This window comes from Haliaeetus albicilla, chromosome 26 (assembly GCF_947461875.1).
Source record: "Haliaeetus albicilla chromosome 26, bHalAlb1.1, whole genome shotgun sequence".
In the NCBI taxonomy this organism is placed as follows: domain Eukaryota; kingdom Metazoa; phylum Chordata; class Aves; order Accipitriformes; family Accipitridae; genus Haliaeetus; species Haliaeetus albicilla.
The window spans coordinates 12,088,830-12,104,066 of record NC_091508.1 but is presented as its reverse complement, the minus strand read 5'-3'; the positions used below and the strand labels follow the sequence as shown (position 1 = coordinate 12,104,066).

Here is a 15,237-nt window from a genome sequence, read left to right as displayed (position 1 = left end):
CACTGCTGCACTGTGTGGGTTTTGGATCTGGCTTACCATGAGTGTACCTCGAAGAGCTGTGCACACAAGCTGCATCGAGGTGGTCTGCAAAAAACATGCAGCAAAACTGTAGCCCTTGCTCCCAGTCTGAGTCACTGGGAAGCACAGGCATGGCAGTGCAGCTACATCGGTCCAGAAAAGAAATCTGGGAGGAAAACCACATTTCAGTCAAAGAAAGGAAATGTACTTTGAATGATTTTATTCAGGATAGTTTGGATTTATTCCTGACAATAGCTCTGGAAGCAGGAGTTTGTGATGGAAGTCTTTGGAGACCAACAATTAGAAAGAGGAAATCAAACAACCAGTGCAAACATCCACAGGATTATGTGTATGATAATTCACAGCAAATTGTAGAAGGGGATTTAGGCACAAAACCAAAACAGCAATGTCATAAATAATACCTGCTCAGTTTGCCTGCTCAAAACAAGGACATGTGCTTTTCCTGAGGTGCTTCCAGGCAGCATGCTCTCTCCAGGGTCTCAATGGCAAAGAACCTCTCCTTGGCCTCACAGGACTGGGAGCAAGCTGAGGACTCCCACTGCACTCGGCCCAGCCAGCCTAAACTGCCTTTGCCAGTGTGTGTTGCTTAATACATGCCAGCTGCTATTTTGTGCTGTCTAGATAATGAGTGTGGTGAAGTGTACCCAGAAGCAAAAAGCAGAAGAGCTCGCAGGAGGAGTTGCCACCACCAGACCTGAAACAATCCAGTGGTTATTTCTGCACTGGCTGGCGCAGCTGAGCAGTCTTCAAGACGAGCCCAAACAGACTTGTAGGGCAGAAATCTCAATGGAGGTGCCAAAGGTGAGCTCAGGTATGAGCTCAGAAGAGCAAGAACTCGGGAATGGGTCCAAAAAGCAGTCTCCAGAGCGCGTGGTCACGTAGGAGATGGGGAAGTCGGAGTTCTGACTGCCCGTGCATTTGGGGGATGAGGAGCCACAAATTCTCTCAATTCTCCCAGGTGTCCAGCATGGCTTCTGCTCTGCACATCACCAGCCAGGACCAAGAAAAGCAAAGAGTTGAAGACTGCAAAGGGTGAGCCATGGCTACGTGTACTGCAGGGACAGTAACCCAGTTACTATTTCTCCTCTTGTTTATATGCCGCAGCGTCTGTCCTCATCTCACAACTCCTTAATGACAAAGTGTCCCAAATGAGCATGTGAGGAACAAAGCATCTCACAATTAATGGCTGGTTGCTTGGGCTTTGTTGCCTGTGCCTTATTCACAGAACATTAGGAACATGTGAAGCATCTGGAGGAGAACAGAGACCATGTTCCAGAGCAGCCCCAGCTGCCATCCCTCCACCTTGACCAGGACAGAGTCAGTGCAGGCCTAAGAAAGGACACCTTGACCACAGCCTGGTGTAACATACTCCTCCATAAGCCCAGAATTTTGCAAATCCTGAGAGCAGGAATTGGCCTCTGCAGTAAGTCACTACAGCAGGTTGACTTTGGCCACAACCTGCTTGCAGCCCATCCTGGAGTACTGCTTGTCCCCTGTAGTGTAGTAACTGAGCTGACTCGCTAAATTTTCAATATGCTTCTGGTCAGGATACAGCCCTTCCCTCCTCATCTCCTCTAGGAAGCAGTTTATGACATGACTTTTCTCCAGAAGAACAAATGGGATGATGTCCGCAGATTTCCAGAGGGGGTGGACATCAATCAGTACAGGCTGGATGATGCTCAGCAGTTCTTCAAGTCCCCTTTGCTGATGCAGAAGCTCAGCAGATGCATTCTGGATAACAAACTTGGTTATTTCACCACCTCCTATGTTGCTTATTAAAATGTAGACAGCATTGAGGAACTCATTGGTTTGATTGGGTTCAAAGAATCGGCTGAGAGTATCCAGCAGGACTGGAGACATGAGTTCAACCTCATCCAGAATAAACAATGGTATCTTCTCTTCTATTTCAGCTCTTGTAACCATGTCAGAAATCTTCTTAGACAAATCTATTTCACAAGTAAGAGGAGCCACCTCGTTGGGGCAGTGATGCATAACAAAGTACTGAAGCACAAAGTCGTTGTCCATGACGGAACGAAAATGTTTAGCCAGCAGCCAGCCAACATGACTCTTCCCAACTCCTGTCGGGCCATTTAAAGAGATTACTAGAGGTTTGTTGTGTATGTGGGTAGCCAGATAGTCTTTCAGTAATTCCATAATACTTTCCACAGCAACTTTCTGCCCAAATACTTCCCGGTGCATTGTTTTCTCCAAACCATCTAGGTCGTATTTTTGGAGGTTATCATCCAGGTTCTCTATTGCATTGAGAATCTGAAAGAAGATAATGACAATGAGCAAGAGGAGGCAGCGTTTTGCTTTGCTCTTCTCCTCTGTTGGAAGGTATCTTTTTGTTTTGTCTGGATACAGGACTATCCTAGATTTCCGTCGATTCTTTTTCCGCCTGCATTTTTTCATAGAACACTGCTCCACAGATGTGTCAAAGGTGAAGTACTGGGAAGTTTCAAAGCTGGTCTGATTAAAGAAGGACATGGAAGGGCCATACAGGCTAGTTCGGTTCAGGGAAAGCTGCCTTTGAAGCAGCCTTCTATGGACAAGCTCTGAAGACTTTTCTCGAGGGAGCTCTAAATGCAGGCGGCTTTTCTTTTGCACCCCGTATTGTCGTCGCAGGCGGATGATTGCCCTCAATGGAGAAGAAATAGAAGACATTTTCTTTGAAACAGCAGGGATTTCAGTATCTGGTACTTCTTCCCCATCACTCTCATAGCAAGATGCCTCTCCTTTTGCGTCACTCTCAGCACAGGGCATTTCCCCTTCCTCATCACTGTCAGTGCCGGGCATGTCTCCTTCCACGCTGATCTCAGCACAGGGTGCCTCTTCTTTTGTGTTGGTCTCCGCACAGGGCACCTCTCCTCCCAGATCTTCTGTGGCAGAGGACACTTCTCCATCCACCTCAGTGCAGGGCAGCTCTCCATCCATCTCGTCTGGTTCTTACAACCCATTCACATCACCTTCTTTCTAAAAAGAAAAAGAATAATGTAAAAGCAATCTTTGTAAGATCAGGAAGTGACTAATAACAGTCAAATTATTAGACAGATATCCCAGTTTCTAATGGGCAGAACAGTTACCTGTAGCAATCAGCAATGGCAAGGTGGCAGAGAGAGACTTTTGGACCTAAGCTAACTTTCTGGAAGATGCTCTAGACATGCAAAACTACAGATGAAATTCAGTGTAAATAAATGCAAATCAATGCATATCATAAAACCACCCCTGCCTTCACATACAGAAGGAAAGCTTGAAGCTGGCTGGAGCCAAAGCCAGGGGCTCTGCTACGTGCTGCCATGAGCAAGAGGCAGGACACTGGGCATACAGATCCGTGCTGTGAACCAGAGCTGTCCCGTCCTATTTCCTTACAGCTGCTAAATTTAAGCAAGACACAAAACCACACCTCTGCACCAGCATACGCACACACACATGTACACACCCCTATAGGAAAGAGTCACTCGTACAACCACAGAGACCTTCCGGGGTGTGGGAGCGTGCACGGGAGCAACTTGCTGTGGAAAGGCTCTTGCCACTCAGGTTGTGGTGGCACGGCATCTCCCTGGGGGAGGATTTTTCCTGGCTGTGCCGACGGGTATGCCAGGCAGCATTGGTCACTGCCGGCAGGGAGAGGAGGTGAAGGCGGCATCCAGCCAGCACTCAGCCCTCGGCCCACAGCTCCCCGGGCTGCCCCCAGATGGGGAGGACTCAGGTTGCAGAGAACTGATGTGGTTGTGACTAAGCCTGCTAGCAGCATGTGGCTATGGGGAGGGGAGAGGAGCGGGGCTGCCCCACAGCACCCCAACCCCACAGTCCTTCCCTGCCCCATCTGCCCACACACTTGCACCCCCAGACATGTGGCGGCCACTGTGTCCTTCCCACACAAGTCCCCGGAGCTGCGCAGGAGAGCATCCCTGGGAATAACCGTCTGCGGGGGGATGCATGGACAAGCCTTGGTCAGCGAACAAGGAGGAAGAGGAGAGGCCGTGCTCCGGCTGCAGGACGTGATGACAAGAGGCACGGACCTGATGGGGAAGCCCCAGGGAAAAAACAGCTCTCCAGGCCTGGATGCAGCCATGCGGCACAGGACCCCGTGCACACACGGCCACCTCCATGTGCTGCAGCGCCAAGCATGGCTCTGTCCCTGTCCGGCATGAAGCCGGTGGCGACAGAAGCTGTGTCACGGTGGGAGGGCATTTCCCTGCTGCCTCTGGACCACAGCAGCGGTGACGCAAGGGACGGTTTGCCGCTGTGATATTACCAACCCTGAGAGCAGGAAGCTGGTACAAGCAGGGTGAGGAAAGCCGCTTTCATCGGCCACCCAGAAAAATCATCCCTAGGTCTTGCCAAAAGCACCACTTCTCTGGAGAGGAGGAGGAGGTCCCCGAAGGGTTTGTTATTAACTCACTTCAGCTCAGCAGGAAGTTATCAACCTGCAAAATGTCACGGTCTGGCGAAGGTTTTACTTCCCTCACCATGAGGCTGACGCAGGCGGGTGCCCGCTGGCATGCAGCGAGCAAAAGGGTGGCCAGGGAAATGCTCTCGTCCGCCTCCTCGCTTCACCCCGCTCCTTTCCCAGCTCCTTGGAAATGCCAGGACATGCCGAGCAAAGGCTTCGCCCCCGCCCCAGGGACAAGTTGATTTCTGGACCATGTGCCTGCAGCCGGCTCGTTGTGGGAACCAAGCCTGAGCCAGCGGCTCCCCCAGTGCTGATCGCTGGACGAGCTATTGCTGTGCAGCAATTAGCCCCGAGTGCTAATTGCTGACCATGTGCAGGATTTGGCCGTGCCCACAGCAAAACCAGCCGGAGGAGGTTGCTGCAAGCAGGTGCAGAGGCGGCACCAGGCAGGAGGGCTGGGGACCACCGCCACCTGGGATGCCACCACCAGGGATGCCACTGGGAATCCTGGGCTGTCCCCATGCCACCCTGGGGTCACAACCTTACTTCTCTCCATCTTGCACATTTTGCCTTGCTCACACAGCGCCTGAAGGTCCCCAAAGGGACAGCCGTCCCCACAGCTACTGGCAAGCAGCCCCTGTGGCACAGACCAGCACAGGCCATGGTCCCCAGGGAGCGGGGATGCCGCAGAGCTCAGCCTGGGGCCAGAACAACCCTCCGGGCCATAACACACATCAACACAAACACGAAGTGAAGCTTTCTCAGCCCCAAACCCACGCAGGTGTAGAGGGGATTGATTAAATGCCAGGGGAGAGCTGTAGGACTTTACGGGAAAAGGTTTAGGGAGCAGAAGGATGCTGGCAGGGAAACATGAGACATCCCAAACACTCCCCACGGATGCTGCTGGGTGCCCACCCCACCCTGCCCATAGCCCTGGCCGAAGCATGAAGCGGTTTGGCTCCTCGCAGCCTGGAGCCGACTCTCCTACCACTGCTGTGTCCGCGCGGGGAGCTCTAGGCCAATGTGAGGATGATGGAAAACAGCGAGGACTGAGTGCTCACTAGCCGGGAGATGCTCAGGACCCTCTTTCCCAAAAGCTGAGAGCCCAAAAAGCACATCCATCCCAGCAGCATGGGATGCCCAACCCTCCAGATGAGCCGAGTGAGGCAGGGTGGAGGGACCAAATCCCATCCTCAGCAAGAAATCTGTCCAGTCATGCATATAATAACCCTATTAATAACATGACTCAGTCCCTAATACCTGCTGGTATTTACATAGGACTCGAATTTTGTAAGAGCAGCCCCCGCGTGCTCAACATCAGATCAGGGCCGGGGCAGACGGCTGTGCCAGCCCAGCAGTGCTGCCAACCTGCAGAGATGCACTTTTGGCAGCTTAATTAGATGTTTGGTGAAAACTATAGGAAAAAGAACCCGGCAATTAGGTCCACAGAATCACAAGTGCTCATGTAAACACTGTTAGCCACTGCTCTGCACCGAGTCCAGCCGCACCACGGGAAGACTTGCATTTAGCTCTAGGAAATGCTCCTGAGAAACCTCCAGCTTTCCTCCTTTAACTCTTCCCCTAACATCTGCATTCATGTGTCACCCTGCTCCTGCCAGAACAAGGTTTCCACAACAGAGGAGCCTGCGTGGGCAGACAGAAGCAGCCAGGCCAGGAGCAGGATGGGGGCAGCCTCCAGGCAGATGGCATTAGCGGGTAGAAAGTGCCTGGTTTGCAGGAGACATCAGCCCAATGCCAGCCGGAGAAACGTGTCCCCGGTTAAAGTGCCGGCTGCTGAATCCCGAGGACAGCATTGGAGAGGAGGGAGCTGCACCCCAGACTTGGGCTCTTTGGCTTAGCAAAGCTGCTAGGAAAAGGGAATGGCTAGAAAATGAGCAAAATGGCCCCTTGCAGTGCGGGCTGCAGATTAAAGGGCATCAGTGGCTGGGAGCGGAATTCCTGGATGCTGGCAGAGGCCAGCATGGCTCCAGCACAGGGCACAGCCCCAGCACCCGACTTGCAGCTCCCTGGGGGCACCACATGGAAACAAGCTGAGAAATATGGTTTGCTTTGTGCCTCAATCCTGGGGCATGCAGGCACTCACCCTCCCCAAAAACACAGCACGAGGGTGATGTACAATGCAAAACCCACCCATACCGCCCCAAAAGCCTGCTTGCCACCAAATCCCACCAGCCCCGCTCCCAGCCCAAATTTTTTGCCAAGCCCCAAAGACAGAGACCAACGGGAGGGGCAGCAAGCGGAGGGGAAGAGCCCAGAGCATCCGAATCCAGCGGGAACAGGAGGGTCCCTGCAAAACTGGGGCAGTTTTTGGTGAAAAGGGGCCATTGGGGATGAGCAGGAGGCAGTGGTGGCGACAGAGCTCAAAGTGGCCGAGGCCAAGGGGTGCCCTGGTGACCCTCTGTGGGGTGGGGAGCGGGACAGGGAAGCCGAAGCAAGCGCAGTTACCGGCAGCGTCTCCCTCGGGGCCAGCCGCCGGTGCTCCACTTCGGCCGCTGAGCCCAGCCTCTGGCCTCGGACAGGCCGGCTGCTCCTCTGCCCCCCCTTCTCTCATCCGTATAAAAAAACCCGACTGTAGAGAGGAAATGGTGAGGAGGAGTGGCCCGTGGCTGCACTTCCTTCTCCCCATGGCGTGGGACGGCTGACGGTGGCCGGTTTTCTCTCCCTCCTCTTGCTTAAAGCCCTCCTCAGCGGCTGCCGTCAGACGGCATCGTGCGAAGAAACACGAATCCTGGGCGGCCGCAGCAGGACTGGGTTGGGGCAGCGGGATGAGGTCATCATCCATGCAGCCTTGAAAACCCTGGGTTTGGCCAAAACATCCCCACCCTATGGGGTGTAATTAGCCCTGAGCCTGTCACCGGTAAAGGTCAAAGCGATGATACTGCAAGGAGAGGTTATTGGGGCTAACCCAGCACCGGTGTAGCTCAGGGACGAGGTTTCGTACCAAGCAGGGAAAACAGGGAGGGCAGAAAATAGAGCGAATCTGGGAAAAAAATAGTGAGTCCATAGAAAAATAGTGAGTCTGGAAAAAAATAGCAAGTCTAGAGTAGTTGAATTGTCTGTCCCGGGGCAGGCTCCTGCACCACAGCAGCCCCTGCTCTGCTGTCCCCAGCCACCCCGACCCGCTGAGGCTTTTGGCCCCTTTGCAGCCCCCAGCCCCATGGCAGAGGGACGGCGGGACGGCCAGGCCGGGCTGCATGGCAGCTGCAGAACCGACCTCTGGAAGAGACGGTGTGGGCACTCCAAAGCCCTCGCTGCACAAAAACTCCCTGGGGAAGAACCACTTCCTCCACCAGCTGCATTAAGAGAGAGAAGAAGGAAACAGTGGGGTTTTTTTCCGTAGCCAGCAGTGCAAAAGTTCATCACAGCAGTTCCTCCTCACCTCCACCTGCAGTTCAACTTTCCTTTAGCCCTAACCAGCCTGCTCCAACTCCTGCCCCACCTCTCACCTGCACTTGCACAACCTGGCCAAGGCTTTTCCCCAAAAAACAAGCCCATTTGGTAAAGCCAGAGCAGCCCCAGTGTGACCCCTTGCCGGTCTTTCAAGCTCCTATTTTTGGATCAGCTCCCAGCTGGAACCTGCTCTCTGTGAGAGTGGCTGCCCAGGACCAAAAATAGGGGAAAAAAAAAAAACCAATTTGAAGTGTTTTGGAGCATCACAGCACAGATCCCACCCTGGCTGCAATGCACATGAAGGACCCCGCAGCTCCATGGGGTGGGGATGCTCTGAGCAGGGTCCCCCAGCCCAGACCTGCAAAGTCTCCCCAGCTCTGTGCCAGGCGCCCAGACATGCCTCTGCTGTGGCCTGGGCGGGATTTGCCTAACAAATCCTTGCAAATGTGGGGATTTCTGTGTCATGAAGGTGCAGGAGCTCAGCTGGAGGACAGCCACTGGCATGGAGTGGCTGGGAGCTGCTCTCCAGGTCAGGAACCCTGGCAGGGCTGACCCCAAGCTGAAGATCCCCTCTGGAGAAGCTCAGGCAGACATTTCAGGAACAGCCATGAAAAGAGATGCTTTTCTGGCTAATTTAGATTTTTGCAAAGGAAGAGCTTCTCCCAAGTAATATGGTTGAAAACCATTAAAAATAAAAAAGCAATGCTCCCCCAAAACCCTAAAAGAAGTAATTAGAGGAGCAAGAGGCTCCCAGCCACCACCTGAGGGCTGTTAGCATACCTCAATAGCCCAGAAAAAAAGGTATTGCTGTAAGTGGGAAGGAGTATGAGCTGTCCCCAGTGCCCTGTGGGCAGCCGGGGGGTGTGGGGGGCAGGAAGCCTCCAAAAAGCAGCAGGAAACCAAGGGAAGGTGGAAGCAGGGCTTGAAGCACACCTGTGAGGGATGCTTGCCCGGCTGGGACACCAGGAGATGCTGGGGCCATGGCCAGAGCAGAAGGTGATGAGCTCCCAGTTATGGTGAGGACATGGGACCAACCTGCGTGGGACCCCCACGGTGCTGGAGGAGCTCGATGGTGCGTGGGGACGGGGACCCAAGTGGGGCAGCATGGCCACCACCAGCCCATGCCCAAGCTGGGGGGCCCAAGCACGGCCGTGGGGTGCCGATGCAGGTGACGTGGTGATGCACGCAGGGTGATGCAGGGCTGGCCCTTGCAGGTGAGGACACCGTCCTGGTGTCGATGCCAACCAGCCTCCAAAATCATCGGCTCAGTCTGGGGCGGCTGCCAAAAAAAGCCAGGGGAGTGCCTTGGGGGGAGCAGGAGGACAGGGCAGGGGCATCGCTGGCACCAAGAGGTGTCCCACATGGGGATGTCCCTCCAGCGTGGCCCATCGGGCAGGTGGGGACAAGGGGACAGGACCGTGGAAAATGGTCCCTGCTCACGTTCACAGCTGAAATACCACCTCATGCTGCTGCTGCCCCTGCCACGGCCTCGGGGTGGGGACTGCGTCACCCCTGCGGGCCTTTAGGGACCTCTGGCACCCCAAAGTGGGGGGAGCAAGCTGCCATGCCGCTGGGTGCCATGGAGAGGGGACATCGGGGGGGGGGCACATGCAGGCACTGGGGCAATGCAACTGGGGCGAGCTGTTTGTGGGGGGCAATGCAATAGGGTGGGGGCTGCGGGGGGGGCAGAGCAATGGGGGGCTGCTTGCAGGCAGGGGGGCAGTGCGTTGGGGGGCGCCCACGTGCAATGGGGTGGGCTGTGTATACGGGGGGGCTGTGCAATGGGAGGGCACGCGTGGGCATCGGGGCAGTGCAATGGAGGGGGGGAGACACTGCATTGGGGGGACCCTGTGTGAGCAGGGCAGCTGTGGGCAGGGGGGCAGTGCAGCTGCGGGGGGGCCATGCCTGTGCATTGGGCCAGTGCACCAGCGGGGCTGTACACATGCAATGGGGCAGTGCAATGGGATGGGGGCCATATGCATGCGGGGGGGGTGTCTAATGAAGGGGTAGGAGGGGTGTGCATTGGGGCCAGCCCTCTCTCCCCCCAAACCCCAGTTCCCCCACTCACCTGGGGCCCACGAGCCCTGTGCCCTGTGTCCCTGCCGGTGCTGAGGCCGGGCCACCCCCCAGCCGGGCCCCAAGTGAGGAGGAAACGGCAGCTGGAGCGGGACTGGGGACAAGCAGCCGTGGGTGCCACGGCCCTTCCTGCAGAGCCACAAATGCAAATCCTGTGCAAACACGGCCTCTCCCACAGCTCTGCCCCGCCATGGGGCACTCCAGCAGAAAAGGGGCAAGAAAGCCCTGGGGACAGGGAGACGGCGACCTCCGAGCCAAGATATTGGTACCAGTCACTGACCAGTACCCGCTGGTTTGGGTACCTGCAGGTGATGGGCAGCCCCTGACTTTGGTCCTCACCAGAAACCATCATAGGAGGTCAGGGCAGCCGCATGGCCCCCTGCTGCTGGGCACCAATTTATATGACAATTTTAGGTTTTTCCTCCATTTTTTGGCATGTCGCCTGTTTAGCCAAAATACCTCCAGGGCTGATTAGCAGCAGTTGCATCCAGACATGTGCAAATACCCCGGCCTCTCTGCTCCCCCAGAACGCCAGAATAAGGTGAATGAATCCCCCAGGGCCAGTGGGTCCCTTTGGGAGGGCTGTGGGTGCCCAGAGCCCAGAACAGGTCCAGGACGGAAGGTCCCATACCCACAGCACTGGGCTTACCTGGAGAAACTCTGCAAAAAAGGAGGAAATCTGTCAAAAAAGAAGCTGAAGGCAGCTGAGCCTGGGCTTGGAGCCACCAGGAAAATGGATGTAGAGATCAGAAACATGCCCCACAGATGCAAAGCCTGGAGCAGGCAGGGAGCCCCGAAACTAAAAGTGAGAGCCTGCAAGTGGAGAAGGGGAAATGGTGCCCAGGGGGGTTCTACAGAAACCCTCCAGCAGCCCTGCCGGCCCCGACCTCAGAGCCAGCCCCTCCTGCTGCCCCAAAAAGGGAAGAAAAGTATATAATAAAATAATCCGATCCATGGTAGGCAGCAGCTTCCCTGGCGTGGGACTGCCCAAGCAGATGGGCGGGAGCAGCCCCTGACAGGCATCGCATGCAGGATCCAGTGCCGCGGGGTCATTTCCAGACCCAGAGGACTTTTTTCCGAGCATCGAGCTGCCCTTTTTGCAGTGTGACCACCCACTCTCCAGCTCCACGGCCACAGTAGTGATGGCTTGGGCTATTGGGTGGGGTTTTTTTTCCTTTTATACCACCCACCTTGTGTTGATCTGCCCTGAATTTCTGCTGCTGCTCCAGCCCCTCACTTCCACGGGGTCCCTCTGCACCGTCAGCCCTCCTGCATCCTAAACTTGATGTATCAGCAAGAAGCAGAACAGCAGCAAGCTTGGTGTAAAACCAGCAGCAGATCAGCGACTCCCCAGGCGGGATGCAGTCCCAGGGCCATTGAGCCAGACCCCATGCTCTTCCCAATCTCACTCTTAGCAAAAATCTCCAACCTTTGTAAGCAGCCCTGCTTTAACACGCCCTAAATAACCCAAACAGTTTATCTGTGGGCCGGGGAACATCCCCTGTAAGGACACCACATCCTGCTTGGATTATCATGGCCCTTCTAAACAGTTTATAAATAGACGAAGGTAAATGAGGGCGGTCGCTCTTTTTGAAGGAAAGTGAAGACTTTTATCCAATTTCTTTCTGTAAAGCCATTCAGGGAGCACTGGTCCAGATGACCACTCCTAAACCCCAATTTTAATATGCTGCTTCTTTCTCCTCCAGCTGAGCTCCATCCCTGACTCACTAAACAATTTAAAAAAAGGAAAAAAACAAAGAAAAAAGGGTTTGGCAGCTTCACCCCCTCACGCGCCGGCCTCAGCGGCATCGCGGGGCTGCCGGGAAGGTCGTGGTTGCGCCGTGAGGCGCCAGCTGGGCTCGGCACCAGGGCGGCAATGGGGTGGGTGCTGGGGCCAGCAATGGGAGAGGGCAGGGACCAGCAGCACGCTTCGGGGTCACACTGCTTTTTACTTTGGAAAAAAAGCAGAAAATTGGGGCGAAAAATGGAAAATTTGGGAAATAATTTGGAGAAGATGGAGAGCAGCGAGTGCCCACAGCTGCTCCTCCTGCAGCAGGTGGGACAGTCACCTACACAGTGTCCTGCCATCAGCATCCCCCAATTCCAAAAATATCAACTAATTTCACAAGCAGTGATCAGAGAAAATGATCTTAATGCTTTCCTGTGCAAATGTCCGTTCACAGAAAGGGGTTATATTGTGCAACAAGGGCATCTGTAAAACACTCTGCAGGAACTGAACCCATTTCCAAGAATCTAAGGAGTGAAGAAATGGTATTTTACGTGCATTTCTGAGCTATAAATACTTTTTTCTTTCTTTCCTCTAAAAGTGGAAGTGATTTGCAAAAGCAAGGGACCTGGGACAGGGCTTCACCTTGGCCAGCAGATGCAGCTCCAGCCTGAAGCAACGTGGCTGCATGGCAAACGGCACAGGGAAGAGCCCATAGCTCACTTTTTTTTTTTCCCAGCTTCCTCCATTCAGGCTGAAAAATTGCATTTCCAGCTGGTTTCAATTAATTTTAAGACTTTTACATTCCACAAAAGCTGAAGCGCTCATTAAACCAGAGTTTTTCCTATTGTAACACTTTGAAACGACCACACTACAACTCAGACGGTGGCTCAGGCTCAGCCGCGCCAGGACCTCCCGCGGGGAGAGAAGCAGCTCTGGGTCCCATCAGTGGCAGCAACACTCACCTTCCGGCTCAGGATGGACAAACTCATCGCACCCCATGGGTCCATCCCATGGGGCAGCATCAGGGCAGCTGGGAAGTCAGGGCAGGAAAGATGCTTGTCCCGTGCCCTTCCTTGACCTGACATCCGCGGCACTGCCACGGCTTTGGGCATGGCAGGGAGGGCTGGATGTGCCCCTCATCTCATCACAGGGGGGCTGGGAGCGCTGCTGGGCACGGGGTATGGCTAGGGCACGCTCACTGCCCTGCAGCACCCTGCCTCGGGGGGTGAGGAAGCACTGCAGGAAGAATATATCCACTTGCACCCATACATAAATCGTAGAATCATAGAATGGTTTGGGTTGGAAGGGACCTTAAAGATCACCTACTTCCAACCCCCCCTGCCATGGGCAGGGACACCTTCCACTAGACCGTGTTGCTCAAAGCCCCATCCAACCTGGCCCTGAACACTCCCAGGGCTGTGGCACCCACAACTTCTCTGGGCAACCTGTTCCAGTGCCTCACCACCCTCACAGTAAAGAACTTCCTTACATCTAATCTAAATCTAACCTCTTTCAGTTTAAAGCCATTACCCCTTGTCCTATTTTTGCACCTCCAAGCAAAGCAGAACCAGCCAGGGCCCTGCAGTCACTCACAGCCACGCTCCTTGCCCCAGCAGCCAGCCCTGGCTCCATCGGTGGCCGCGGACAGCCCTGGCTGCCAGCAGCCCCACTGCAAAGCTGACGGTTTCTTTGATCTCGAAAGATCAAAAAGAGACGTTTCCCCGCCCTGTCACAGCCACAGCGTGCCCAGACGTTTGTCGGTCAGCCACGAAGCGCGGAGCAGGATGTGGCAGCTCCAGCTCCCATGGCCGGCAGACGCTGAGCCTGCCGTCCCACTACCTTTCCAGATGCTTCTATGTGCTCAAACAGTTTTCCTTCCTGAGAAAACAAAACAAAACAAAACAAGAGAAGCTGTGAAACGCAGCAGGAAAGAGGTATCCTCTAGGAACGTCTGCACAACCTGCCCACATGTTGCTCCCTCTCGCCCTCCCAGGGCATGTGGGTTTTGGATGGACCCCAGGCACCTGTGGGCTGCTTTGGTTTATTCAGTGGTGGGTGAGCATCTAAGCAAGAGCTGAGCAAGGGCACGCGGAGCTGAGCAGCCTTTGAGGGAATGTGGAGAAGTCTCCAGGAGTTGTTTTCTGCAAGGAAAAAACCCACCAGGACCTGCTGCAGGAGCACCGAGCAGGCAGCAGAGACCTCTGCCTGGGGTTAAATGAGTTGCAGTTCGACAAGATTTTGTGTCTTGTGTCCTCGACATGTGGGTCCCAGGCATGTCCCCAGTCACATCCCATGCTGGGCACAGCAATGACAAGTCCAGCGGCGTGTCCTGGCCAGCCCATCCAACCTCAAACAATCGATCCAGCTGGGTATCCTACCAGGGTCTGCTGGGGCTCCTCACACGTTCGGGCATAGATTTCCCTCCCCTGCCTGCTGTGTTTTGGGATTAGCCGCTGTTCATCTTCCTTGGCTTTACCTGGAGTAATATCCTACACATTCACAGATTGGGGTTTATTTAGTTATTACCAGAGCCCCTACAGCACAAGGAGTATTTTAAGCTTCACAATAGAACACACCAACCAGTTCTAGTGCCACACCACCACCAGCTTTGAGCAAAACACTGCAGGGAAACAAGAACACATGCTCTCATCCACAGAGGAAAAAACGTTTTGCCCAAGGGGGAGATAAGTGCCGTACCCCACTGCCTGTGGCTGCACAAGGGATGCCCACAGTGTGGGACCTGCAGGCCTTTAGGCACTGAAAAACAAGGTTAAATGTTAAGTACAGGTTGGTTTCTATGTTCCACAAGCCTCTCATGCACCTGGATGCACAGCAGCACAGCAGCACAGCCAGGGTTACCGGCTGCTCCAGTGTTTTGAGCGTGGCCCTTTGGTATCTCAGTTCCAGCTGCTGCAGTGCCCACAGGCTGGGACAGAATACTCAGCAGAGGAGGGGAAAGACTCCTTAGGCTGTGGAAACTCATTCCTTGCTTCACAGAAAGCAAATTTTTAGTAAAAGCCTGATTTCCCCAGCATATTCCTCTTGATGAGCAAAACCCACCCAGAAAGCAGGACTAAGGCACCCTGAATGCAGAATACAATCCTGAAACCCATTGCTTGATACCCAGGTTGGGGGGCATGATGTTTAACCAACAGAGTTCAGGGATTATCCCATCCAACTGCTTCATTGATCTCAGTGGTGCCAATAACTCCAAAGCACACCAAGACAATGCACCCTCGAGGGCAGCCACCGTGGTGTTGGGAGACGTGTATTTGTGCCATAGTAAAGCAATCCTACTAGTGCCTGGTTAATCCACTTATCCTGCAGGACTAAACAACTTGCCCTGAAGAACTGCTACATCTCATCCATCTAAAGTATTCTTCATCCCACAATAAAATTATTCCACAAAATTTAAGAGTCCCAAACAAGGGCAAGCAGACCCTGGAGTCTTCCTCCCACATAAGCCAAAGGAGACAGTGTGAACACTTGCTTTTGTGTAGGGTCTTGCTCATCACAACCAGCTGCAAGACGCTGCTTTAGCCGCACAGAGACCCAGACAGCAACTGGAGCCAACAGTCCCCCTCCC

At 54.3% G+C, this 15,237-nt stretch overlaps 1 protein-coding gene across 3 annotated transcripts; it reads right to left on the bottom strand.

The window, feature by feature from the left end:
- Window positions 1–221: 221 nt before the first annotated feature.
- TOR4A (torsin family 4 member A) lies at window positions 222–13,507 on the bottom strand. 3 transcript variants are annotated; one of them, XM_069770512.1, is made up of 2 exons: window positions 13,491–13,507; window positions 222–3,012 (listed from the first exon to the last, which is right to left on the bottom strand). In XM_069770512.1, the coding sequence occupies exon 2, from the start codon at window positions 2,971–2,973 to the stop codon at window positions 1,471–1,473; it is 1,503 nt and encodes a 500-aa protein (XP_069626613.1). In that variant the 5' UTR covers window positions 2,974–3,012; window positions 13,491–13,507; the 3' UTR covers window positions 222–1,470. The 3 variants fall into 3 exon arrangements, with proteins under 3 accessions (XP_069626613.1, XP_069626612.1, XP_069626611.1); XM_069770511.1 differs by lacking the exon at window positions 13,491–13,507 and adding an exon at window positions 11,113–11,131; XM_069770510.1 differs by lacking the exon at window positions 13,491–13,507 and adding an exon at window positions 6,902–7,136.
- Between the last annotated feature and the right edge of the window lie 1,730 nt (window positions 13,508–15,237).

What these genes read in the sequence shown, in the direction of transcription:
- TOR4A (XM_069770512.1), bottom strand. Translation starts at nt 2,973, where the DNA reads ATGGATGGAGAGCTGCCCTGCACTGAGGTGGATGGAGAAGTGTCCTCT.